This window comes from Leptonychotes weddellii, chromosome 8 (assembly GCF_054177405.1).
Source record: "Leptonychotes weddellii isolate Sample4059 chromosome 8, ASM5417740v2, whole genome shotgun sequence".
In the NCBI taxonomy this organism is placed as follows: Eukaryota; Metazoa; Chordata; class Mammalia; order Carnivora; family Phocidae; genus Leptonychotes; species Leptonychotes weddellii.
In genome coordinates, this window is record NC_138376.1 from 121,463,437 (window position 1) to 121,490,538 (window position 27,102).

Genomic DNA, 27,102 nt, shown 5'->3' on the forward strand with positions numbered 1-27,102 from the left:
TCAAGTAAAGTGATAAGAATGTCCATGATGGGTCTATGAAGAGGTAATGTTTTTAAAATTGATATTTCTGGAGCTGATTAGATTTATTTGGAAGGTGACCCACTCAGCAGAACCAAACACCTCAACAGCCGGTCTCTCTGGAAGTAGGTGTGTGTCTTGATTTGCAGTGTAGCAGGTGCTGACTCTCTAACACTGTCCTTCTGTCTTCCTTTTGCTGCTTTCATCCCTGGCATGAGAGTAAAATGGTAGGGTGGACCCTACTGTCCTTGTGCCAGTCACAGCATTACTCTGCCCGACCGTTATATAAGCTCCCCCCTCCTCAGAAAGAAAGGCAAGGGTCCAGTGGGGTTGCTGCTTCTTCATTGCCTTTAAGATAGCAAAAATTACCTCAGAATGATCAGAGCCTCTTGCTATAGCTCTAAGAGACTGTCATTGGAGACTTCTCACAACTAGTCACAATTCCCAGTGTGGTCCAGGGAAGGGTCTATAGAAATCGTTCTTTCACTTCTGTCTCTCAGAAGACATCTAATTTGTGTGCTTGTGCAAGTTGGCTGCAATTTTTTTGCATTATTAGAACCATTACAGGGTTAATCTTTATAGATCTTCTTTTAATGCTTTGTACTTTACTTTTATATCCGTAATCACTGATACCCTTTATGCAGTGATATCTTTAGTTAAAAAGTCTTCCTCAGTATAAATTTAAATTACATCACCCAATCTCCAGTCTTCCCCCTTCTCCCCCACCAGGATATCTTGACTTATCTGTGATATGGCTGTTGAGCATCTGAACTGTGGCTAGTCCAAATTAAGATATACTGCAACTATAAAATACACATGGGCTTTTGAAGACATAGCATTAAGAAAAGTAAAATATCTCATTAATTTTTTTATTGAGTATATATTGAAATGATAATATTTTGGGTATACTGGGTCTGAGAAAATATTAATTTCACCGTTTTTCTTTTGCTTTTCTTAATGTAGCTACTAGAAAATTTTAAATTACATATGTGGTTGCATTATGTTTCTTTCGGACAGCACTCTTGTAGACGAAGCTACACCAAAGACAACCCCTTCCCACAACATACCCCAAATGAGTTGTCCCTGCTTGTGGATTTGTTAGTGATTGATTACTCCTATTTCTAATGTCACTGCCCAGTGCTGAAGCCTATGGTAATCCAGCAACAGTTCTGGTGATTTTTAAAGCCATCTTTGTTGATTACAGAGAATTTTGCAAAGGGCAGATTGAGGAAATAATTCACATTTATTGAGCTACTCAGAAGTAATACTTGGAACCAGTAAAATATCTGTTGGGGACCAAGGCAAGATGTTCTCTGTTTGTTTTGGCTATAATTTCTATAAAAATGACTAGTGGATTTTATAAAACACATTTTTACTTTCTACCTTGTTCCAAAATGGATTTTAAGTAGCCAATTTAATAAAGTAATTAATTGGTTAGCACCTTTTTAAGGAATCTACCAACAGAAAGATGGTATCTGTTATTTTAGGAAATGCGCTAGTCGAAATTCCAGTAAAATAAAAATTCATGTTCCTCTAGATGATTGCTGCTTATCCTTTCTTTGGTCTCTCTCCTGAGACCAGACCTCATTCATCTGGAAACAAAGCACTATCAGTCTGACCAAGGACAATCCATAAGAGGATCTCACATTTAAGAGTGCCTCACCTTTCTCAGATTGTGCTTTGAAGTTGAAAGTAAACATAGCCCCAGCTCCTTCTGCGTGGTACAAGTGTGTAGAGCCTAAATACCTTCTAACATGGGAACTTACTGTTTTAGGGAAAAAAGTGTTCAAAAATAAGTTGTAATTTTAAAAAAATAACTGCCTTCCTCTTTTTTTATGATGATAAAATCCTCCACTTCCTGGAGATACTTATTTCAATACAGCTATTTAAGGACTCCCTATATACATATGAGAAAGAATCTTCAGGTCTCAACCTTACTCCTACTTACTAATCTGCGGATTTGTATTGCTGGAGTGTGAGAATGTTTGATTTCCAGCATTTCTCTTTTTAAGTTTCTATGATTTAGTACCTACTATGTGTAGCACACTTTCTAGGGGTTTACGGGTGGGATAACACACATAAATACAGAATGGATGGACCTTGCTTTCAGTGATCTAAGAGGAAAATAGACATGTATATGGTTACATATAAAATGATTAAATCAATTCAGTCCAGTGGTGTACAACGTGCAGAGATTCTATTGAAGGGAAGGGATCAAAAAAGTCTTCTTGGAAGGAAGCATGAGGATTTCAAAAGGGCAAAATTATAGGGAAAGTGGAAGGGCTCAATATGAATAAAGGCCTGAAAAAAAATATAGTAGGTTCAGCACACAAGTCACCAAAGAGGGTGATTAAAGTGCAGGGAGTGCAGGAAGATGAAACCACATGGTAGATTAGAAACAGACTCCCCAGGCCCCCTTCTCCCAAGGTAGGGAGTCTGCACCCAGTTCTCTTGATATTCTGAAGGATTTTGAGCAGAGTAACATACTCAAATCCATGTTTGCTTAAGACAAAGACAAGCACTTTGAAAAATAATGGGTGGAAAGAGCCTGGTGTCAAAGAAACCAGTTTCACAGAATTCTGGGTTTTAGAAGGAGAGGTAAGGCCCTCTACTAAAGGCAGTGCTAACCGGAATAGAGGCTTGGATGGATCTGAAAAACCAGATTCGGGAAGTGACTGGAGAATGATGAAAGCCAACTTTCAGTAATTGCTGTTTAACTCTCCTAACAACCACCTGCTGTCATTACTCTTCCCGCTTTATACCTGAGGAACCTGAGGCACAGGGATGCAAAGAAACTTGCCCAAGAATACAAAGCCTTTGCTTGGAGGAGTTAAATTCAGTCCCAGGTAGTCTTGCCTGCGTCCAAGCTCTTAATTTCTGTTTCTCCCTGGATATGGAAGAAAAGCAATTCTGAAGTCATTTCTAGCCTCTTGATTCCACCAAAGGAAAGAGGAACTGTGTCCTTTACATCTTGGTGCTCACTGAAGGTTCTCTTTGAGGGTTTATTCTCATCTCATTCTACATGCTTTTCTTTAATAAGCTCAGGCATCCATTCCCATGACCCCAGCTATCCTCTCCTTGCCTGTGACTCCATGTTCTGCAGTCTTTAGTACAGGTACTCTGACCTGTACTATTGCTAGCTGGCTGTCCCCTCCTTGGGTATCCCACAAGCATGTCAGAGTAAACAGCCCCAAACCAACCTCATTAGTTGCTAGTAATGACATAACCGCGCTGTTTTTCAGCCCACCAAGTTGAAAACAAGGGTGTCATCCTGACCACTCTCACAGCCATTATCTTACTTGAACTAGAACCATCTCAGAATCTCATTAGCTCCCTTAAGTGTTCTTTTTTATTTCCCTGCCTTTTTCTGTTGACTTGCATGCATGCAATAACTACCTACCTGCCAGCCAACCAGTTGGCACACTTTGGAGGACTGTAAAGCAGCAAAAGACCAAAAAGTAGCTGTAAGAGGGAAAGGAGGAGAAAGAAAGTAGATAATTTCAGGAGGAGGGGGATAGTGCATATAAAACAAGAAATTTGCTAAGGAAATAACTCTCTGAGGTTTTAAAAAGCTTTGCAATAAAATTGAAAACCATTTAGCAAAGTATGTTGTTAGGAAAATTAGTAATATTCAGAAAATAAATGGGATAATGGGAATATAAATAACTTCTGAATATTTCCTCACTGATGAATTGACCTAATATGGACTTGGGTAGTTGTCTTTATTCTTGCTTTTTAGCCTTGTAAATAGTATCGTTTAATATGCGTTACTCTTTTATAGCCTGGTACTAGTTCAGCTGTTTATACGGGATTTAATTTAAAGTGAAAAAATAAGAGGTACATGGGCACACCTTTTTATTGAGAAAATGTTGTCTAGCCATGCAGTTGTAAATCAGTACCTAAAAAGCAAGGTGTATTTTTAAATAAGATAAATTTAATAAGCATCTTTTTTTATTAACCCAAACTTTAAAATTTGAATAAGGGTTTGTAAATGTTTGAGTTCTTATTTATATGCTGCCATGCATGTTTTTCTGTCACTGATATTGTTGGTACTATAAATAGTAGGTAGAGTTGAATGAGAACTGGTTTCATATAAACAACAAGGAAGACTAATTTCAGCCATTTCTCTTATTCAACTAGAGATTCAAAATATTGCATAGTAGTGTTTTAAAACTCTTTTAATTTTCCTCAAAATTATTTTTCTCTGATTTTTCTTAGTTTTCCTCAAACCGTTGTTACCTCCCTCCACATAACTCTCGTGTATAACTCAAGAAATTATTTTCTTAGTGTATGTACATTTATACCGTCTGTGCTTGCTTTTATGGATCTACTTGATTCCTAATTTTCTCCAAAAAGAAATAGTCTGGCATTTGTGGCTATAAATTACATAGAACCTTAATGGGTGACAGAAAGTTGCCTGTTTGTTGAATTTGATCATTAACACATTGGATACGCATTTTGGAAAACCAGAACTTTAAATATCTGCCCTCAAAGACATGCTAAGGAGGATCTTTCAGAAGCAGCCAACCGCTGGCCGGTGCTGAGCCCAGAGCCCCTTCGGTTCACGGCCCCTGCCTTGAGCCCGGTTCTCCTCGACGCTCCCTGGCTCTGGCTCTGCGGCTCGCCCACTTCTCTTTCCTTCCTGGCCCGCCCGTCAGCTTCTGACTTAATCATTCACCATCCTAATAGTGTATCTGTTTTTTTTTGTTGCCAGAGACTGGCTCTGTAGAGTATCGAATATTTGAAGGAGAGGGGACCCCTTTCTAGCCACCAGCCCTAATATTACTTTTTATTTTTCTATACACTAAAAACAATTTTGCATTTGTTCCCCTCCCAACTATGTCTAGCAGTTTACACATCCAGTGACTGGTTCCGGCACACAATTAGGAAGAAACAGATGTTTAGGAAGAAAGTACAAGAAAGAAACCTGAAAGGTGAGGGGGAGGGGGGCGGGCAGCTGAATGATTATAAAATTCCCGGTGCCTTCAACGCCGGGCCTCACGAACGAGCCGCTGCCCCGGGCCGCGGCGGAGGAGCGGCGGGGGCGGCGCGGGCCGCGGTTGTGCAACAAAGCTCTGGCGAGCCGAGCTCCCAGCAGGCACCGCTCCGCGCCGCCCTCCGCCCGCGCTCCAGGTTTCCCGGCAGGCAGCCCTCGCCCCGCCCCCGGCCCGGTTTCCTCCCCCTCCCCCGCACGTAGGCTGGCGGTGGAGGGGAGGGCGTGGGGTGTCTTCCACTCCTCTGGAGCCACGGCCGCGCGCCTGGGTCCCCGTGGCCATTTTCCCTGAACTGGACGGCCCTTGGGCCCTTTCTCTCCGTCCTTTGGTGGGGAGCTCGGGCAGCCGCCTGTGTAGCTTTCTGCAAGCCGGAAAACTGGCACCTAGCTAGGCGGTGCCAAGCGCACTGTCAGACATGGTTTTGTAAAGTTTTTGCTGACACAGCCTAACAGTTAAACGAAACACCCCAGCTGGACTGACGAAGGCGAAGAACGTTTTTCCTGTGCCATTTCTAGCCACAGTTCTACCCTAAATTGCTTCATTTGCCCCCTGACCTGCTACCGTGTGGCTTGCCAAGATCTGCGTGTTTTTATTTCCCTACTTATTTTGGTGCATCTCTCTTTCCACTCCTCCGCTGCCCCCCAAAGAAATACCACCACCCAACTTCCAGGGCTGGATGAGGTCGCAACTCGTTTTGCGCAATTACAACAAGTGCCTGGTGGTGGAAAAGCACAAGAAAGAGCTGGGGAGGAAGGACGCGGGGTCGGAGCAGAGGCCAGGCCTCTAAGCGTCGGGTGGGGCCGGCGCTTGTGGGAGGGGGGGCGGGGCCGGCGTGCCGGGGCCCGGTGAGAGCTCAGAGCCCTGGCCACCAAACAGGGTGTGTCACGTGCCAGCTGGCGGGGGGCGGGGCCTGCGGCCGGGGGCGGGGACGAAGCCGGGCCCAGGCAGCCGAACACTGGGTGGGACCCGCACCTCTGGGGGAGGGGCGGGACCTGCTTCCTGGGGCGAGGCCCAAGTTCAGAACCCAGTGGACAAGAATAGGGCGGTGCCAGCGAGTGGGGGGCGGAGTTGCACCGTAGGGGTGGGGTCAGCTCAGAGCCCAGGCTCCAAATGCAGGGCGGGGCCCCGTGCTGGGGGGCGAGGGGCGGGGTCGGCAGGCAGGTGGAGCCTGAAGCCAAAGCCTGCAAAGAATTCTGCTGGGCCAGAGGGTTGGGCTCAGCTGCCGGGAGCCAGTCTGGGGCTGCTTAAATAGGCATTTGTGGAATAATCCGGAGCGAAGTACGCGCTCATCAACCTTCCTTGGCGGGAAAGCCTGCTTACAGCATTCTTTAAAAAACTGAGAAAAGTCCAAGTTTGTCAAATTTTATCTCCTGCCTGTGTTTTCCTTTCTTGATTAAATGCTAACAAATCATTTCAGAATATTGCCTTTCTGCTTTTTCAGCCTTTCTCTGGTGAAGATTCAGACATCGTTCATTAAGTCTTATTGGTCACTTTCTGTAGTAGTTTTAAGTAGAATGTTGCAATCTGGACACCTTTGACGACATTTTCAGCTAAGCTAGATGACACATAAAACCGTAGTAGATTAATTAAGACATGCATTTAATTCAACTAGTAGTAAGCAATTATGGCCACTTGGTTTGTAAACTTCTTTTATTCCACTCAGTGGAGTATATAATTTTTAAAGTCTGTTTACTCTGTTGATACCACTTACATAAGTAGCTTACTATTTGATAGTGGGAGTTCTGCTTACTCTCAATCATACTCAAATTAACTGAAAATTAATGAAAGGAAATCTCCTTTAAAATGGAATCCAGAGGCTAGTGGGGGAGCTCTTAATGCCCACCACTTCTGATCAACTGCAGACGGGTAGGTAAAGAGACATACTTTGCAAATCCCTCCCGCTTTAGCTAATACTTCACTATCCCAGCAAGAAGGTTTTCTCCTCCCACAGCAACAGCTTAGCCAATGAGAGACTGTCCTAACTCGTGAGACGCCACTATACTCCCAAGAGTTTACTACATGAGACTTTTTGCAGCCCTTCCAGCTTCCTGCTTTCTTTTATAAAAGAATGTTCCTGTCCTTTGTTCTTGGGAGTCATCTATGGTTTGCCATAGCTTGCTTGTCCTGACTTGCAATTCTCTACTATTGCCTTTTTTTTTTTTTTTAAGATTATTTATTTGATAGAGAGCACACTCGCAGACACGAGGGAGGGTGCAGAGGAGAGAATCCCAAGCTCAAAGAAGAGCCCATGCGGGATGGATCCCAGGACCCCAAGATCATGAACCCATTGGAAATCAAGAGTCAGCCATTCAATCCAATGAGCCACCCAGGGGCCCCAATTCTTTGCTATTTCCATTACCTTCTGATGTAAAATATCTGGCAGTTTTATTTTTAAGGTTAGCACAATTCAATATGGGGACTCTTGAAATTATAAGTTGATGATTTATTATGAGAATATAGTTTTGAGTTCTATTCTGCCTGTACATCAGTATTGATAAAATAAGAAGTGAGTGTTCAGAAGATTATAAGAGAAATGGCTTTCAGTAGTTCTGCTTTTGTGTCCTGTAAAGTTACGGTGTTTGTGGTACAGGTGAATGTGCATCGTATTTTCACTTGTGTATACAAACAAGAGATTAATTTAAAAAAATAGATTGTTTCAGGGACATTTCTAACCTTGATCAGGTTGTTGCTCACTTACACACTTGCCAGTTCGGTTTTAAATTAAATTAAATCCAAAATTCTTTGAGTGTTTTTTTACAAGAGGGGAGTCATATACCCAGATACAATGTTGTAATCCCCACCCCTTCTCACATTATAGTGAGTAGGGAGAGCGAATGCCATGTTAGGATAAAACCTGATTGGGGGCCATCTGTAGGCTAAGACTAGCAGCTCTTTTTAGGTTTTGGGCTACAATCTTGTGTAATAGTGGTTAAATTGATTTAGGTGTGTGAGCTTGGGGTTGACAGTGTTTACCTCCGTAGCTTTGTGAGTATTGAGTTAATGGAAAGGCTTAATTTTCTGTATATCTCGGAAATGATATGTATAATTGGAAAAGAAAACAGGACAAATTCTTTCACATGAGCTGGTGGAATTTGAAAACGGTACATTAACTGAATCAAAAACAATTTCACCTGTCATCCTCCCACATATTCTACAGGTAACTGACACTCCCCCAACTCCATTGGTGAAAATATATCTGAAATTATAGGTACATCAAGCTTTATTTAGGATTTACCACTCTAATGTTAACTGGAAAGTCTTGGATTTTAAAAATCCTAACCCAATTAAGTGTTAGCACAAAAGACATACCTATTTGGATAGTCATTTATGCCCAGTCTCTCCTCAAGAGCACAGTTTCTATTTGCTCTAAGCATTTGCCTGGTTTACAGCAAAATTCTAAAGTCAAACATTGCCCTCCCAGTATCCTAGTGAGTATGAGATTCCTGTATCCACCCTCCCCAGGGCTCTCAAAGGGACTCTGGAAGTAAATAATTTAAGTGAGATTTCAAGCAAATGTCTGATTTGACTAATTTTGCATTCAGATTATAGATAGGGCTCAAATATACGTATGCAGACAGGCACATGCATGCGTATGCACACATGTTAAAAGAGTTATCTCAGAGGTTATTATTTTTACTTTTAACTTTTGCTCATCTCCTCTTTTTTAAAATAGTGAATTTCTATGAATCATAATCGGTAACAACTCTCCCAGTTTAAAAAAGTAAAACATGGCATTGAGCTCGCATTTCATATGAGTAGTTGTATCTGCCTGTGCAGGGTTGTCACTGAACTCCAGAGCTTCTTTCAGGAGGACAAATTTGTTTTACATTTTACTTAAGTTGTACTTTGCTTTGTGGAAGCTCCTCTTGTGACCCTTCTATCATGAACACAATGATAGTGCAGTTTAACTGTTTCAGCAACTGACGTAGTGTTCATCCCAAACACTGCTAAAAAGATTTGATTCAAGATCTTTCTGTTCTTAGGCTTTTAATTATTAGTAGCTGGGATTTTCCATGTCCAGACCAGGGTTTAACCTGGTACCATTGACATTTTGGGCCTGATAATTCATTGTTCAGAGGCTATTCTGTGCATTGATTGTAGTATTTACCCACCAGACACCAGGAGCAAACCCCACCCCAGTTCTGATGACGAAAAATGTCTCTGGACATTGTCAAATATCCCCTAGATTGAGGAGAGAGGGGGCACACCAAATTGTTTCTTGTTGAGAACCACTGGTTAGACAAAACTTAAATTCATTGTAAATCCTTGGCCAAAACTGTTTATAAACTTTTCGTAAAACAGGACACAAATGAATGAAACATGACATAAATAAAACTAGCTAAGTAGCTAGTTTCTTTTCAAGTTTGGTTGTACATTGTTTATTTCAGAAACCTAATTTTTGCTTAAAAAGCTGTGAAGTATTTGTATGAACAAAACAGAGTCTACTTAATAAAAAATGTTGAAAGAACCTACTGAGAGTAGATGTTTCACACATTAAAAATTTAGCTTTTCAACCTTGAGACTGTATTTCAAGCTTTTGCTACTTTTTAAGTAGAAAATACTTTCATGGTATAAGTTCAGTAACTCTCCTAGAGTTATTGGGGCTGACTTACCAAGCAAATGTAAATATGTGATCCTTTAAGAGTTTTTTAAGATTTCAGTTTTAAAAATTGAACTTCAGGATTTCTGAGCTAAAAGCAAAGGTACAATTATGAAGAGGGAAGTATCATGCTTCACATCTGAAGGTTGTATAATAGTTTCTTGTCTGAACTTGTACATACTACTTTAGCTTTAGTGTTGACTGTACTTTTGATTTTAATTCAATTTGATGGTTTCCATGTTGGGGAGTTCAAATTTATAGGCCATTGTATTGAATAACAACATATTTTTATTAGACACATGATTCCTTTCTAACTTCCTTTCTAATTCCTTTCTAACTTCACAAAACAACCTGTAGTTGTTTCTACCTGACGAAAAAATTTCAAGAACCCCAAACTCCCCACCCCCAAAGAAAAAATCTGGCAATTCCCAAATCATGCAGAAATCTCTAGAAATTATCCACTGAAAATTTCAATTCTGTGATCTAGAACACTTTATGAAAACAAACCAAAACAAAAAGGTGTACTATACAGTGAAAACCAAAGGCATTTTGAGGATGAGAAACTATGGAGTATTATTTCAATTTTTATCTGTATCTTTGGAAAAGGTAACATTTTTTGAGTACTATGGATTACTGCATTGTGAAATGCAAAACAAGATAACATATAAAAAAAGTATTCTTACAGAATCTGAAATTAGTTGTAATAGAACATTTTTATTACCTCAAAAAATGTCCCTTGCACCTTTATAGTCAGGCCCTCCCTCCATTATACCCAGCTCCAGGCAGCCACTGATCTGTTTTCTTTCCCTGTAAATTTGCCTATTCTAAAATGTTACAGAAATGAAATCATACAGTAGATAACCTTTTGAATCCAGCCTGTTTTACTTAGCATAACACTTCTGAGATTCATTCATGTTCAGTTAATTTCTTTTTTATTGATGAGTAGTTTTCCATTGTGTACATGTGGTCTGTAGTTTTATCAGTTCACTAATTGACAGACGTTTGCATTGCTTGCAGTTTTTGACAATTATGAATAAAGCCTCAATAAATACTCTCATGTCCGCTTTCATGTGAACATGTTTTCTTTTCTCTCGGGTAAACACCTAGAAGTGGCATTTATGGATCATGTGGTAAGCTTACTTTTACCTTCTCTACCAAACTCTTTTCCAAAGTGGCTCTATTATTTCGCCACAATTAGATTATTTTTAAAAATCAGTCCTCATGTTTGAATCCCATGTTTCTTTACAAGTTACTCTTTTTTTTTTTTTTTTTTTTGGCCATGTATTACTGCTGACTGTGGTGGAATCAAAGAATTCTTCCTCGGTAATTTCTTCTTCAGGGGAGCCCTGTAATCACATCACTAGTATTTTAGAAAGTGACTTCGCTATTTCGTGTCAAGACATGCGTCTTGACAGGAGGCAGCTTTTCTTAATAAAGCAGTTACCGATGAGTGTCACAAGTGTGATGCCCTCCTTCTCTTCCGGGCCAGTCTTTGGTCCATAGCTGTGGCGATTCAGCTTTGTGTTTGCTGCTTCCATTCTGACCTGAGTCTCACGTGTCCTCCCAGACACCAGTTCTTCAGTGAGCAGAGGAGTGTTCGTAATGTTCTCCTTGACTTTTTTCTGTACTAAAATGTCCATCTCTTGAATTACCAGTATTTTTCGACTGTTGAAGACTCGACATTCTTTAGAGATGAGTCCTTTATTTTCATTCTGGAAGATTAATATTGAACAATTTTGAACTCAAAAAGGCATTAAAATGAACCCAGTAGCAAAACACAACCAATACCTATTTTTGAAGGCTTCCTCTTTTTCTTGTACAGTTTTTTTTTTTGTTTAAGAAGATATATTTGTTTTGGAGAGAGGAAGAGGGGGCAGAGTTGAATAGTGGTCTGCTGACAGTTACTTGCCTTGAAAACTTCAACTCTTTTTTCTTAATTTGCCCCTTCCAGAACTTCCTGTACTAGCCTCAGTTTCCTTCACATACTTACACCCTTGGCTTAGAAGTTTTGTTCTTGTTGTCCTCAGTAGATAAGGCTGTCTTACACAGCTCCTGGGAGGGGACAGAGGAGGTGACATGATTAGTGGGGGGCCAGTTTAGGCTCACTTGTTTGGACGAATACCACTTTACGAACTATGAAAAGTGGTTGACTTCCCTAGAGACTTCTTTCTTAGGTTTACAGTTACTAGCTTACCTCATTAAATCAGTAGATTCTTCAAATAAGTTCCATCCAAAGCAAAAATAAGATTTCAAGTAAAAGGTAAAGTTTTGTGGTGAAATTTAAGTATAACTAATCTTAGGTTCTTCTTCCTCTCCTTACTAAGTTGCCTCTCTGTTCCAACTTGATCATCAAGATAGCCCTAAACAACTTAATTTAAACTTTAAAAGGCCTTAAAGATACACAGTAATAAAAGTGTTATTGTCACCACTATTCCAGTATTTCAAAAACCAGTGTATTTTGGTAGAAGTATTTTATGGTAAAGAATTTTTTTACATCTGCCATTTTTTTTTTTTTTTTTACATGCAAACCCTGGTGACAGAGTTGGGGGTACCGGGACATGTGGACAGAAAAAGAGAAGGTGGAAGAAAGAGAAACCAGTGACACATAATCAAATTAATAATGTATAAAGAGCTATTTGGGGCAACAAAAGAAGTTTAATTTGTTGATCTACAAAAGTATTTTTACTAGCTTACCTAATTAAATCAGTAGATACAAAATATTTTTGTTTTTAAAACACCTTTTCATTCTAATCTAATCACTTTAAATCATCTTTGTTGCACTCCCTACCCTTAGATACACTGAGACACTTTCCCATGGCCTTTATCTGTGGGTCTGCACAGTCTGTCTGTAGGACCTCGTTTGCGTACTAATTTTATAATAACTTTCAACTTGCTTTTCTGAGCCAGCCTTAATGGTGGGTAGGATTGGGAAAGGGGGTTAAAGTATGGTCAAATAGTAGTTCAGCTAAGTTTTCAGTTTTATTACCTTAGTAGGTTTATCTAGTTAATATATATATATATATTTTAAGATTTTATTTATTTATTTGTGAGAGAGAGAGAGAGATAGCGAGAGATAGAGCATGAGCAGGTGGGGAGAGGGAGATGGAGGCTCCCCACTGAGCAGGGAGCCTGATGTGGGACTTGATCCCAGGACGCTGGGATCATGACTTGAGCAGAAGGCCGACAGTTAACCGACTGAGCCACCCAGGCGCCCCTCTAGTTATTTTTAAAATTAAAAATTTTCCTCATTATAAAATGTATTTTAAATTAGAAAAAAAAGTTTGTATTATTGGCTTGTTTTTAGAGCATTTGAATTTATCAAACTGTGGTGTAGTAATTTTATATATAGTATAGTAAATGTGATACAATTTTAATATCAATCTATATATGAATGAGTAGATACTGGGGTAAACAGGGAGGTGTTGCTTAAAATGGTGTTGAATTATGACAGTTCACAATGAATATGATACAGTGGGAAATGAGATAATAGAATTATTTCAGTTTTTATGAAGTTTAGATAAACTACCACTTAGTGTTTAAAAGTTTTTAGTTCTTAATAAGAAATAGATGTTAACTTGAAGTATGCAGATGAGGCACTCACATACAAATGATAATGTAATAAATAGTGTTTTACTGTACATGTATTTCCTACTTTAATAAAATATTATTTACAGAAAGATCTAAGGGTGAATATGAAAGTGTTGCTTTTATTGGAAGTATGATCTGTTTTCAGAAGTTTTGTTCACAAATTTACCTTATTTGTATACACGTGTTATATTAGGAAAGCTAAGTGAAATCATGCATAGATACACTGATCTATATTTTTCATGATTCCATAGCCCGTATTTCTTGATAAACACTGGAAGTATAGAATTGATGAACTTTTCTACATGTGATGTTTTTAGGTATAGCATTCTGAATGCCCCCAGACCTACACATATGTTGGTCATGTAACTGATGTGGTGATACTTGAGCTCCTATTGCACTTTGTATCAAGGAGATCATCTCTGGAGTGGGCATGGTATGGTGACCCTGAAGCCTGCTCAGTGCCAGTGTTCGTCAGTAGAATTTATGCCTGTCAGTATTCTTCACACTGATGACCTGCCGCATGGGCAGGGCATTCGTAACCACCTGCTGTGTTGTGGTCAACCAGCCTAAATGCAGAGCTGAAATTGACTTTTAAAAATTAAATTTGGAGGGTGCCTGGGTGGCTCAGTTGGTTGAGCGACTGCCTTTGGCTCGGGTCATGATCCTGGAGTCCCGGGATCGAGTCCGCATCGGGCTCCCTCCTCGGCAGGGAGTCTGCTTCTCCCTCTGACCCTCCTCCCTCTCATGCTCTCTCTCTCTCTCTCAAATAAATAAATAAAATCTTTAAGAAAAAATTAAATTTGGAAAGATTGTGAGCTGTATGTGGTCTTTGTAAAATATTTACTGTAGTCATTTCTTGGTACAGTACAATGCTAAGAGAATCATTACATTTTAATTCAGGAATAGGGAGAGAAGAGTCTTATCTTTGAGGGACAGCCTTCATTGCCATCAATTAAAAAAAAAATTTTTTTTTTAAGGAATTTAAAATTTACTCTTGGCTAGGGCGCCTGGGTGGCTCAGTTGGTTGGGCGACTGCCTTCGGCTCGGGTCATGATCCCAGGGTCCTGGGATCGAGTCCCACATCGGGCTCCCGGCTCGGCGGGGAGCCTGCTTCTCCCTCTGACCCTCTCCTCTCTCATGCTGTTTCTCTCTCGCTCACTCTCCAATAAATAAATAAATAAAATCTTTAAAAAAAAAAAAAAAATTTACTCTTGGCTAGAGAGACAAATGCATCAAATACATATATGTCATATATGTCATCATTAAATACAGTAGCACTAGTATGTAATGCAAGGATGTATATCATGAGCCAAATGGTATGTACATAAGACTTTAATGTATGTAGTTATATTAGGTGGAGCATGTTTTAAATCGTTATATCTATACATATGACATAGTAAGCTATATTAAATTTGGTTTCATATTTATATTTTGATGGTGTTACAGTTTTCAACCCATTCACATGTATACATTTATTCCTTCAATGGTTACTTATTAAAAAAAAAAACAAAACACACTTACTTATTGAGCCTCTACTCTGTGTCAGGTGAATGAGATAGCAAGGTCCCTGCTTTTGTGAAGTTTACATTTTAGGGATGAACAATCAGATTTCAGGTGGTTATACAGGAGAGGAAGAGGGGCTTTCTGAGGATACAACCTTTAAATCGAGGTGGGAGTGATGTGAAGGGAACCAGAAATGGGAAGATCTGCTACACAGTGTTCCAGGAGGAGGCAGCAGCAAGTGCAAAGGCCCTGAGGTAAGAAAGGGCCATTTTTAGGAATGGAAAGGAAGCCAGTGTAGCTGAAACATTGTGCATAGAGGGAAAGAGGTGGGTTGGGGATCAGTGAGGCAAGCAGGAGTCCCACTGTTCAGCTGCTTGTGGACCACAGTAAAGAATTCAGATGGAATTTTATGGTCTTGGAAAATTTCAAATAGGGAGTAGAGATGGAGGAGGACTTGGTATGTAGATATGTAAGAGCTTTTAGAATTGCCTTTATGATCATAGTGTTCTTGTGTGGAACTCTGCCAGTAGATGTATGATACTCACAGTTCCCTGATGTCAAGTTGTGCAGTGTGTTAGCTTTTGCTGTGCAACAGACCAGCCCTTAACTTAGTGCTTGGAGCAGCCACCATTTATTTATCCTACAGTTGGACAATTTGGTCTGAGCCCGAGTTGTTCTGGTTTCTGTTGGGCTCATTCTCCCTTCAGTCAGCTCCTGATCAGCTAAGTGGCTCTAATTCTTGGAGCTGACTGGCTTTTAGTTAGGGTGATATGGTAACAGAACCATTATGTCTCTTATCCTCCAACAGACTCATCTGGGCTTGTTCACATGGTAACTGGTTGACTTGCAAGAGAGTGATTAGAAGAAGTATGCATTGCCTTTTGAGTCTTAGACTTGAAGGTGGTACAGTATGATTCTGTAGCTGCATTCTGTTGATCCAAGCAAATCTCATGTCCAGCCCAGCTTAAAGGGGTAGAGAAATAGATTCCACCTTCTGGTGGAAGAGGTTGTAAACTCACATTGCATAGTGTTGGCTATTTTTACACACTTTATTTCACACTCAAGGCCTTTTTTCTCTGAGCCATCATGAGTTTGTGATTGCTTTGTGAATCTCATGTGAAGGTATCCTCGCTCAGAGAACTGAGTTAGAAAGAGAAGTGTGATCCTAATGGTGACAACTTTTGTTTTAAGTTTAATAGCCTGGGATATGAAGACATAGCTAACATCCTAGTATATAGAAGATTACGTGAGCATAACACTTGTAGTCAAAAGCATAATTATAACATCTCCACTGTTTGTCTTGAAATCATATTACACTGTATTTAGTATAATAGAAATGGTCTTTGGTTGCAGAGATGAAATTTAGCATTGCTATTAATATTTACTGGTTCCCTAACTAGAGACAGGCTTTTAGTTAATTTTAAATACATTCAGAGAGTGGTGGTTCTACTCAGCAACATTTAGCAGTAGAAGGCATCAGTGTGTGTTCTTTTACCAGCTAACAAACACTGAGCGGTTTCAGCAAGCTGTGTCCTTGAGTTGTCATGTGGCCTGTTCATGCTAATAAGGAGAATGAGGAGAATTAATAAGAGAAGAATGCTGGCAGGGTTTTGCATGGTTTTTTTTAAGCGTTCATTTTTTCAATGGATTACAAAACGTAAGAAAATAATGAAAAATAATAGTAATAATAACAAGCAGTAATAATAAAAAGACAAAACAACTTCCTTGCTGGTTAAAATAAAACTTTGCAACCCCGTGTGAGCTGCTATGTGGTTGGGACTGTGAGGGAGAGAGGAGGGGAGGGTGAGGGAGGGGCTTGTCCTACAGTTTAAATTGTCATAAATCCGGGGACATGGTTTTAGAGAGCAATTTATTAATATCTGCTTCTCCTTAATGGTATATGGCTCTTTCTGGCCCAACCAAAGCAGACACGGCAATCTTTGTAAGTAGGACAGTGTTTTCATGCCTCAAACACCAATCTAGGCAAACATTATTTTTTTCAAGAGCATCTGAAATTCTCAGTGATTTACTTGTGGACAGATACCGTGACTGCAAATTCTATCAGGTTCTTGTGGACTGTTATCAGTCTCCTCCGCTCAATTCCCATCCCCCTTTAGGTTGAAGACCTCACAGGTAAGTTTGCTTTTCCCATCCCTACCTGGAATTGGAGGCCAAATGTGTATCATTTTAATGTTTAATTATGATAAAGATGTGGCTTCTCTGATCACGGAAGAAAAGGTAGTGGGTCATTCTGCCCCATAGTTACCCAAATGAGAAATTAAAGCTGACTCACCTCTTCCCTTGTTATTTCAAAGTAAGGTATAGATGGGTCATGTATTTAAATGTGAAACATGGAAGTCAAACATATTAAAAGGAAACATGAATGAATATGTAAAAACTCCTGGAGTGGGGAAGACATTTTTGCGCATGGCACATAAGCTAGAAGGCATGCAGGAAGCAAATGGATAGATAGAAATATTTGTAATGCCAAACTCCTGTTTTTAGTCCTACTTTTAAAATCTAACAAGTTTATAAGCATTTTCTTATGATACAGAAGACTTCCTGAACAGTGAGTTTTTTATGAATATGGAATGGTCTATATAGGAAATACCATACTTTTTTAAAACTATTTTTGTACATTTTTTTCTAATTTGTCATTATTTTTCAAGTAATGGCATAGCACACATACTTTATAATTTATAAACAGTTGATCACCAACTAGATCATAAAGATAGATTTCTCTAGAAATCGATTATGACATTTACTTACATTTCTGTGATTATTTTTTACATTAGACATTTTTTATGTTATTGGCTTATTTTGTTAACTACTTTTAATGAACAAGAAACACATGCACATGGTGAAAAAAATTCTAAACATTGTAAGACAAAATACAATGAATATTAAGTTCTCTGCCTTCAGGTAATCACTGATGTGTCTCTTACATATCTTTCCAGAAATGGTCCAAGTATATCAAGCATATAACCCACCCCCACTTTTTAAAGAAATACAGATGTTAGCTTACTGTGCACACTGTTCTGATTTTTCCCACTTAATGTAATATCATAGAAATCTTATGTGCACACATAGATTTACCTCCTTTTTAACAGTAATATAGTATTCTATTGCTTGGCTGTATGATAATTTATTAAACACTCCCTTTTTTTTTTTTTTAAAGATTTTATTTATTTATTTGAGAGAGAGAATGAGATAGAGAGAGCATGAGAGTGGGGAGGGTCAGGGGGAGAAGCAGATTCCCTGCTGAGCAGGGAGCCCGATGCGGGACTCGATCCCGGGACTCCAGGATCATGACCTGAGCCGAAGGCAGTCGCTTAACCAACTGAGCCACCCAGGCGCCCTAAACACTCCCTTTTTGATGGTCATTTGGTTGGAGGATATTTTCAGCTTTTTACTGTTATAAACAACTCTGGTAAACAATTTAGTAAATATTTTTTGCACTTGGATATCAGTAGAATTATTAGCTTAACACTTAATCATGTGCATATACATTTTGATGGATACTGCTAAATTGCACATTATTCTAACATATGTTCTCATAATGAGTGCAAGGCTATGTAGTGGTCTCCCATACCCTTACCAATATTATAATTATCAACATTTTTAATCTTGGTAATCTGTAGTGAGAAAATAGGATAATGTTAAGAGTTTGGATTTGCATTCCTTTAATTATGAATAAGATTCTTCATATATGATTATATATCATCACTGTCACTTTACTTTTTTGTGACGGTGTGATCCTGACTAGGAAAAAATGTTTTTCGTTAAAATAGGACATACTTTTGGCATAGTTTTATTTTAATGGAAGCACTGCTGGATATTAGTATTCTGTGCTTTATAGGTGAAAGTAGAAAGGACTTCAGAAGTGATTCAAGAAAGAAAAGTCCAACCAATTTCACTTCCAAATTCGTGAATTCACATTTTCCTGATTTTCTTGATGGAATGATTGGAGATTAAAGTGGTTTGCTTTGATTTTGGTAGAGGTCGGGCTTAGTAGGCTACATGGGAGAGACAGAAGCCACTGGAAGGTTTTGGGCCAAGCAGAGTATGAGGACTGTCAGTGGTCTGGCTGCTGCTGAACTTCCTGGGTGATTTTCAAAGTCCTCTACAGACGGAATCCTTTTAGGCACTGGTATTATAAAGTGTTGACGGTAGCATCATTTGAAATAACAGGATCGAATGGAAAGGGTCTTAGGAAGCCCCTGCGTTGCTAGCCTGCCCACACCCCTTCACACCTTGCAGCTCAGGACCCCTGACAGGTTCTCTCCCTGTGATGCAGGTGGTGCTTTTCATCAGGGTGCTCTGTCTTTGCATTTGTTACAGCCTCTGTGTGGAGAGAACATTGGCTATCGTGTCCTAAGTTTACATTGCATAAAACCTGTGACCATTTTTTCCGGGTGGTTTTTATAATACGGCCAGTTTTAAATCTCCCCAAACTGAAGTTTAAAAAGAAAAATGGCACCGTGAATAATCTCATCTGGTCATTTTCGAATATGAATTTATTTTTTAAATGAACGTTTAAATACATTTCATTCAGGGTTTTTTTTACCTGAGTAAAATTAGGCACTTTTTATCTCTTACAGTAGCGTTAAGCACAATGCCTTGTATGTGGTAAATATCCAGAAAGTCTTTGTTAATGAGTCAGGTCAATGTAAACCGTCAACATTCTCTCTTCCCAGTGTATTATTAAGTCTTTCCACTGAGATGTACTAATTTTTTCCAGTTGTACATTTCTGTTTTAACTTCAAATTGTGACTATTTTATAGCCAAATTAAATTTGATGATAATGGTTGGTTAGTAGCTAAAATCCCATCCAATAAACACAAATCTACAATATATATATTTATAAAAGAATTACAGGTGTTTTAGGCTTATGAAATATGAAATACTGACTTTCTTTTTTAAAAGATTTAAATTGATGACGAAAGGAAAAAAGCTCAGCTGATCTCTGCTGATTGTTAAGGTTAATGACTGCTACCTGAAAATTTTATGTGAAGGTTGAAATACTCCCTTACTCCCACTAGAGGGGGATTCCTTCCAACTTAGGTAAAAATGCTCTTAGATCCAACATGAAAACCTTTGTATGACATTGCTCTTTGTTTTTTAGTAAATTGAAGTTGATTTCGTGTTTTTAAAAACCAGCTGTTTTTGTGTTGGTATTGAAATACAAAATCTTTCAGAAACGGAAAATATAAAATACAGTTCAGTAGAACAAGAGTGCATATATGTGTAAACCATAGTGCTTTTCAATAAAACAAAATACACTTTTTAAGGTAGTCTGATGAAATTGGTTAGTACTTAGGAATTGCAAACCTCTTCAGCCTTCCTGGAGATAGAATGTGGGTTGGAGGATGAGGCTGACCTTTTGAAATCCACTGCCTTCCTCCAGTCTCCAAGGCCTGTTTTGTCTCTGTCTCCTGACAGAGCTGCCCGGACAGTTCCTAAATTCCACTTGAAAGCTTTGGTTTTGTTATTATCTCAAGTTTTCAAATATATCGAAGCCAAATCTTTAAATAGATTTCTATATGCTATTGAATTTTCTTGCTACTTTGACTTTTTATAATATGTTAAACGCAGAACTCACTTGGGGATGGTTTTTGCAGATTTAAACTTCTAATATATTTTAAAAATAGTTGTATGCGTATTAAAATATCACATCAAAAGGGTGAATGTACCTAACATTAGTATATACAGATATGATCTATGTATATAATTGAAGATTCAGCGAATTTGTTGTTTGTCCTTTGCCTTTAACTAAAGTCTTCAATGTTGATTAGAGGTTTTGATGTAAAAATATTTGAGATTAGTAATCTAGTGTTGTGAAAGACAGGATTTAGGAAATTCAAAAATATGTAAATTGCCAATAACTGTTGCTGCGCACCCCCCGCCCCCCAAACAAAGTCTATAATAAGATCTTGCTTCTAAATCTAACAATTAGCTTTGGAAATCAAAGTGTAAACAGACATGCTGTCAGTGAGTCTTATAATGATTTTGCACTACAGTTGATCCAACATTTCACATTTGGTATCAGCAACATATGGTTTTCGTCAAAATGAGGCTGGTCATCCTCCCAGTACCTAATCATGTGTTTCTCTTGCTTTATGCCCCAGTCTCTGTCAGGTACCAGGTGGTGGGGGAGCCTCACTGTCAGCCAAGCAGTTGGAGAATACAATTCCTTCCTCATTTCTTTTTTGACCCCTTTACTTTTGTACTGGATGACAATCTTACTGAAATGATCTTCCTTTCTGTATTTCCTTCCCTCAAGGGAAGAATCCAATTTTGTTTTATAGCAAGATACATTGGACAGGCCTGTGTGCCTTCTACTTAAACACCTACCACAAAGGCCTAGTTTTAAAAGGCTGAAAACTCACAGTGTAGCCAGCAAGTCTGATATTACTGCTCTACCCCCGTCTTCTGCAGACACTTAAAAATATTCATATTCTGTGCCTTCTTTCCTTGCTCTTTTCCATCATATATTGGTACTTTGTAGTAGTCAAAGTTAAAAGCTTTACACACCAGACTGAACAATTATGTTTAAAAAACAGTAATTATCAATACACGTCTTGTTCCATGCAGCTTTTTAAATTCATGTTAATGAGCTCTGTCTTCTCATGCACAAGACTGACAGGCAATTTTGAAGTTTTGCCATCATTTCACAACTTGTTGCTTAGACTCTGCCTGTCTTTTCCTGAGTATTGCTTTCAGGCACTCTTGCTCTGCAACATTCCAGAGACTCAGGACTACCCACTCTGATGGGAGCAGGACAAGAAATTACTAGCAGCTTCATAAGCATGATGAAATTGCTTTACGAAGCATACTTTCCCCTCACTGTCTGTCAGTAAAAGATCAAAAAGTATGCAACATCTTGTGATTTAACTGAGAAGGATTGATTCTTCTGACTTCTAGATCATTTTGAGGAACTTACACCACCACTTCGACATGATGGCAAATACATGCATTTAATAGGGGCTCGCCCTGTTTTAAATCTGGAATCCAGGGCAGTGACCTGTGTTTATCCCCAATCAACTCTTGAAGAGAATCCCAGATCTCTCTTTCTTGATGTCTGACGTAAATTGAATACCAATTTTCTCCAAACTCGTAGTTCCAGGCCATGCCTGTGTCTGTGGCTAGACTCAAAGAACGTTTTTGAGAGTGCCTAAATTATTTTTTCCTTATGATTTCAGGTTGAAGTCTTGACCTCGGAGGATACCGCCTTTGGACTCAAGGTGTGTAGTCTGATGTAGCTTATTGGGTAGGTTTCATCAGCTCCCCTAAGTGGATTGGAAGCCTCAACAGATAGGACTTGTTTTTATTATCAAATGCAGAGATTCTAGAAGTCTTCCAGGGTTTTAGATTTCCCCTCTATTGTGATTAAGATTAGACTATGGTAGTATTTTCTTTACCTTCTTTATTTGTTGTCAGGAATATAAGAAATAGTACAGGAAACCAAGAGTTTCATTTAGTAGTAACCGATGTTTAAGTTTGGATTAGCTGTGGAACAGGATTTACGCAATGGCTCCCAGTCGGGGGAGGGCACTGCAATACCACCCTGAATGTTACCAGAGCGCTGTTTTGGTTTGCCACTCCACTTTCATTAATCCATTTATTCCTTATCCCTGCTTCAAATATTTATTGAACCCCCACGTTCAATGTGACTACATTAGTTGTAGTGACTACAACTAAATTAAATCCCAGTTCCCGCCCTTAAGTTGCTCACAATCAGTTGGTAGGCCTATAAAGAGATCAGTTGTCCCGTAATGTGGTTGGTTGTCTCCCTGCTAGAAATGTGTGGAGGATTGAGGGAGTGGGCGGGGCAGAGTGGGAAGGCATTCCAGGAGCTTGATCCCTTGAGAGATGGATTATATTTAGGCAAGCGAGGAGGACAAGAGAAACGAGAACTATTTTCAGGTCAGAGGACAACCGTGAAAAAAATTCAGAGGGAACAAAACTAGTTAAATTCTGCCTGTGTGGCAAGATTGGAGGTTGAGGAGGTTAAAGATTTGAATTTTATCTATAGAAAATGCGAAGCTGCTAAAAGATTTTAAGCCAAGTAGTGGTTAGATTTACAATTTAGATGATTTTGGTCACTTTGTGGAGGATGGATTTGCCAGAGACCAATGAAGGGCAGTTGAATGGATCAGGTGGGAGGAAGTGCGGACCTGGGCTAGTACAGTGGAAGAGGAAAGAAATCCTTAGGAAATGAGTCTTCGGGCACCTGGTGATCATTGGGGTATGCAGGATGAAGAAGGCAGGGGAGCTGAGAAGGAGCCAGAGGAAGAGATGGTCTGTCACATGGAGAAGGAGCACGCAGTGGGAGCAATCCCAGATACCTTAGAATTACCGTCTTCCGGACCTGTTGTGTTTTATTGGAATGACTTGCCTTTTGGACATATTTGCTAGTAATTCTTAAACCATGTTAGGAAATTGATAAGAGGCACTTATTAGGGAGTCTGACTTCATTTTCATGTACAGGTATAGAAGTACAGTGTAGGTGCCATCAATTACTTTGGAAGTCAGAAGTTGAGGAGAACAGTTGGTGGAAACTTCAGAGCCCACAGTATGGATGATTACTCTTCCCTGACCCCTGTATGTGCTACATCTTTGGCTTAAAACTAAAAATTAGGTGTTTATATTTTTTCCAACTTTTTCTCTTCTTTCCATTCTAGGTGCTTGGCATTTTATTAGTACAGTTTAATAGTTGTGCTGCAACTATAGGTGGATGGCATTGTAATACTAGCAAAATCAAAGCCGTTCTGAGGTTATAAGCTTAGCAAGGTTTACGTCATAAATGAATATGAACTAAAAGTAAAAAGATAAGACTTTATAAATATTTAGATATTTGGTAAACGAACTCAAGTTTTACCTTAACATATTTCTTCTATTTCTGTATTTGTCAAAAATGACTAAAGAATATCTTAGTTATAAATAGATCTCATTCCATATTATTTGCAGTATTTAACATATCGTCATCGTTTGAATTTTTCATTTTTTATTTAATGCCCAGCATGCATGCAGAATATTCATTGCATATTTAATAAACCTGTAGGGTCAGATCTTGTGAACTCCTCTCCATAAGCCTTCATACTTACTGAGTAGGCCCAGTATTAGGAAGATTATTGTACCAGCAGCACTCATGGTCTGCCCCACTGTGTAGAAGGCTTTGCATTTGTTTTATGGCTAAACTAGCAGATTGCTTTTGAACTCTTAAATTCAATTTGGAGAGACAATAGTTTGAAATTTTTTCCCAGTAATTCAGTGATTTTTTTCAAAGAATTAGGAGTTTTCCACCTTTCTATATCTATACCCAAGTGTTTACATATGTAACTAAAAGTGAGAAATTTGAATTTTTTTTTTTACTGCTTCATTATCTGTAAGTCAGCAAATACATTTTTTTTAAAGATTTTATTTAATTATTTGATAGAGAGAGAGAGCACGAGCCTGGTAGGAGCAGAGGGAGAAGCAGACTCCCTGCTGAGCAGGGAGCCCAATGCGTGGCTCAGTCCCAGATCATGACCTGAGCTGAAGGCAGACGCCTAACCCACTGAGCCACCCAGGTGCCCCAGCAAATACATTTTTATCTTGTTTCTTAAAAGGTCTGGGAATTCAGTATTGGTCATGTTTCTGAACACTTATTCACAATTGATGCTTTTTTCCTGTTTTTTTGCCCTGGGAGAAAGAACTCAGATACCTGACCCACTGGTAATACATTAATGGCATCACTTTGGCGAATGAGGAGAATGCTGGAGTGTGTGTCTGCCCACGAATGTCTCTGATCCTCTGCTGATCTTTAATGTGCCTTTGCTCTTCCTTTGCCTTTTTTTTTTTTTTTTTTTTTTTTGGTGCCACTATTGACTTACTCATCCCTTGGATGTTTCTCCTTCTCCTAAGTCTGTAAGCTATATATTTACTTAAGATTGAAGCATGAATTCGTCAGTCTCGCTGGAAAATAACTTAAACGCGTTGGGCCCCAGAGATACAAACAGCCTGTTTTTGTCTGTGAGTGTGCCGAAACCGCGACCCAAGGAAACAGTTTCGCAGTCATTCAAAATTCTCATGACTGTTTGTGCTGCTTTGAGATGAATTTTTTTTCAAGCTAATCTAATGAGAGATAGCTATGCTCTTACACATTTCAAATCTTAATTTCTCAAGTCCTGATTCGCCATTTTATTGGGCCTTTCTCAGTTAAAAGTGACTTAGAATTCGAAATACTAATGACTACACCACAGTACATACTCTGGCTGTTTTCCAGTGGTTCTCATTTTCCCCTCTGAATTAAGGCAACTTTGATTTTCTGGAGTTTGTTTCTTTACAGGTTTAGAAAGATGCTTAATTAATTTAAAATCATGTGTACTTTACAAAAAATAAGAATTGTAGTGAAGAGAAGAGGTGCTTCAAAATTAAAAAATGGGCAAATATATTAGGAAAGGAAAGTTCTACAAACTACAGACTGCTGATCTTGACTTTGGTTCTCATCAAGACTTAAACATATTAAGAAGTTTATAATTCTGTAGAATAATAAATCAGGAGTCGCAGGGGCAGCCAACATGAGTTAGTTCTTTTTACAAGATAAGCATGCCTTCTATATCATTAATGCACTAAGTAAAGCTGTTAGCGATAATGAGATGATAAATCAGCTAAGGAAATATATATAAAATTATGCTATTAAGCATAGAAAAGGCTAAAAAGTTTGCTGCTTGTGAGTTCTACAAAGAGATTTATAGTAGAGAAGTAAAAAAGAGGAAGTGAGTAAAATATTCCTGGGTCATTAAAAAGAAAGACTAGATAATCATAACTTTTCCATGAATTTCTTAAGAGATCTTACAAAATCTAAATAAATTACTTTAAAATTTCATGATCATGAGTATCTTTTGTTTCTCATTTGTTGTAGATAGCTAAGTCAAGAATCATAAGCAAGATTTTTGGTTAACCCACTCCTTATGAGTTAGGGACTGTTGTTGTTCTCAGTGTTGGGGAAGGAAATAGAAACTGACACAGCTAATGAATAACAGGAGTGGGTTGGGAACCAGGAAGATCAGCCCCAAAGCCTGTTCTCTTTCTTTCTGGCATGTCCTAAGAACAAGTGAGGTCTGCACCGCTCCCTGCCTCCTCACTCCATCTCATCTCACCTGCCCGCACCTCTGTCCCCACTCTGCCCCCACTCTGCCCCTCTTGCCAAGGTCCCACTCCTTGCCTCTTTTGCAGCCATCTGCCTCAGTTGGCCCCTTCTTCCTTCCTTTACCCTCTTCCCTGGTTTCCCTGACAGCACTCTGCTGATCTTCCTGTGAGTGCGGCCATGGTTTCTCAGACTTCTCTTCCTTCTCCACAGCCAGGCCGGATCCCGCTCCGCCATGCCTCCATCCTGAATTCTCCTCCCTTGTATGCATGGCGGCACCTCTCAGTCCGGCTCCAGGGCTGCTGCTTAAATATCTTGCTGAATGAATGAATATGCATAAAGCCAAAACAAAGATTTAAAAATATCTCCCTGGTTCAGTACCACATTTTTTTCTGGGGTAAATTCTTAGTGCTTACTTGTTTTGGCTGTAATATAATGTGGTTACCAAAATCATTTTTAAAGACTTTTACTTTTGAGAGGTGGGTGAACAGAAATGTATATTTATATGTCATCAGTTTTTTTTTTCCAGTTCTAAATGGGCACTAGACTTCCACACATTCAAAAAATACTTTGATATGCTATTTTGGCTGGCTTGTTCTTTGAAAAAACGAAATCCTGCATTTTATGCCCATTTTTATAATTTTTGATAGAAACTATGACCCCAAAAATGTATGTGGGGAGGTCATTTTAAACCGAATGATAAGAAAAATCAAGGGTAAGCATATATATTCTATGAAAGAATGAGAAGAGGAAAGATGAAACATAGGTCATCATCGGAGCCCACAAGTGACAGAGCCCTCCACTTGTGGGCACCCTTCAAGCTCTTACTGTTGCTGCTGGTTACCAGCCCCTGCTGGGGAGGAGAATGCCAACCTGTCACTTCCATCCCCGCCTCTTAAACCAAACCCTAAGGGAGGTGTATAAAACTCAGTAAGGCCTTTTTCCCAAAACCCTATTGTAGGACCTACACTTCATTTTGTCTCTTCCTTCCTGCATTTTCCCTTTTTCTGTTTTTTCCTGGAACTCATCTGTCCTAAAATTTTACTCCTGCTGGATGTCTTCAAGATTCTCTGGTCTAGCCTTCCTCCATGTTAGAGATAAGGGAGCTGAAGGCCAAAGGATTCCTTGTTCCCATGGTCATAGCTTATTACTGGCAAAGTGGGAGTAGAATTAAGGATTTTAGTAATCTCATAATTTTTCCTAATATTTAAATAAAAATATTTAATATTTCTTTTTAATATTACTCACCTTTTTATCCTATTTTGGCA

General features: G+C 39.1%; 1 protein-coding gene across 12 annotated transcripts in view; it reads left to right on the forward strand.

Annotated features, from left to right (window-relative positions):
• ARID1B (AT-rich interaction domain 1B) overlaps window positions 1-27,102 on the forward strand; it is a 425,168-nt gene that overhangs the window by 224,562 nt on the left and 173,504 nt on the right. For 8 of the 12 annotated variants that reach the window (XM_081829188.1, XM_081829193.1, XM_081829189.1 and 5 more), the window contains exon 5: window positions 21,906-21,947. The exons of the other annotated variants lie outside the window; for them this stretch is intronic. In XM_081829188.1, the coding sequence (XP_081685314.1) occupies window positions 21,906-21,947 (42 nt within the window). The remainder of the gene's footprint in view (window positions 1-21,905; window positions 21,948-27,102) is intronic. 12 annotated transcript variants of the gene reach the window in all.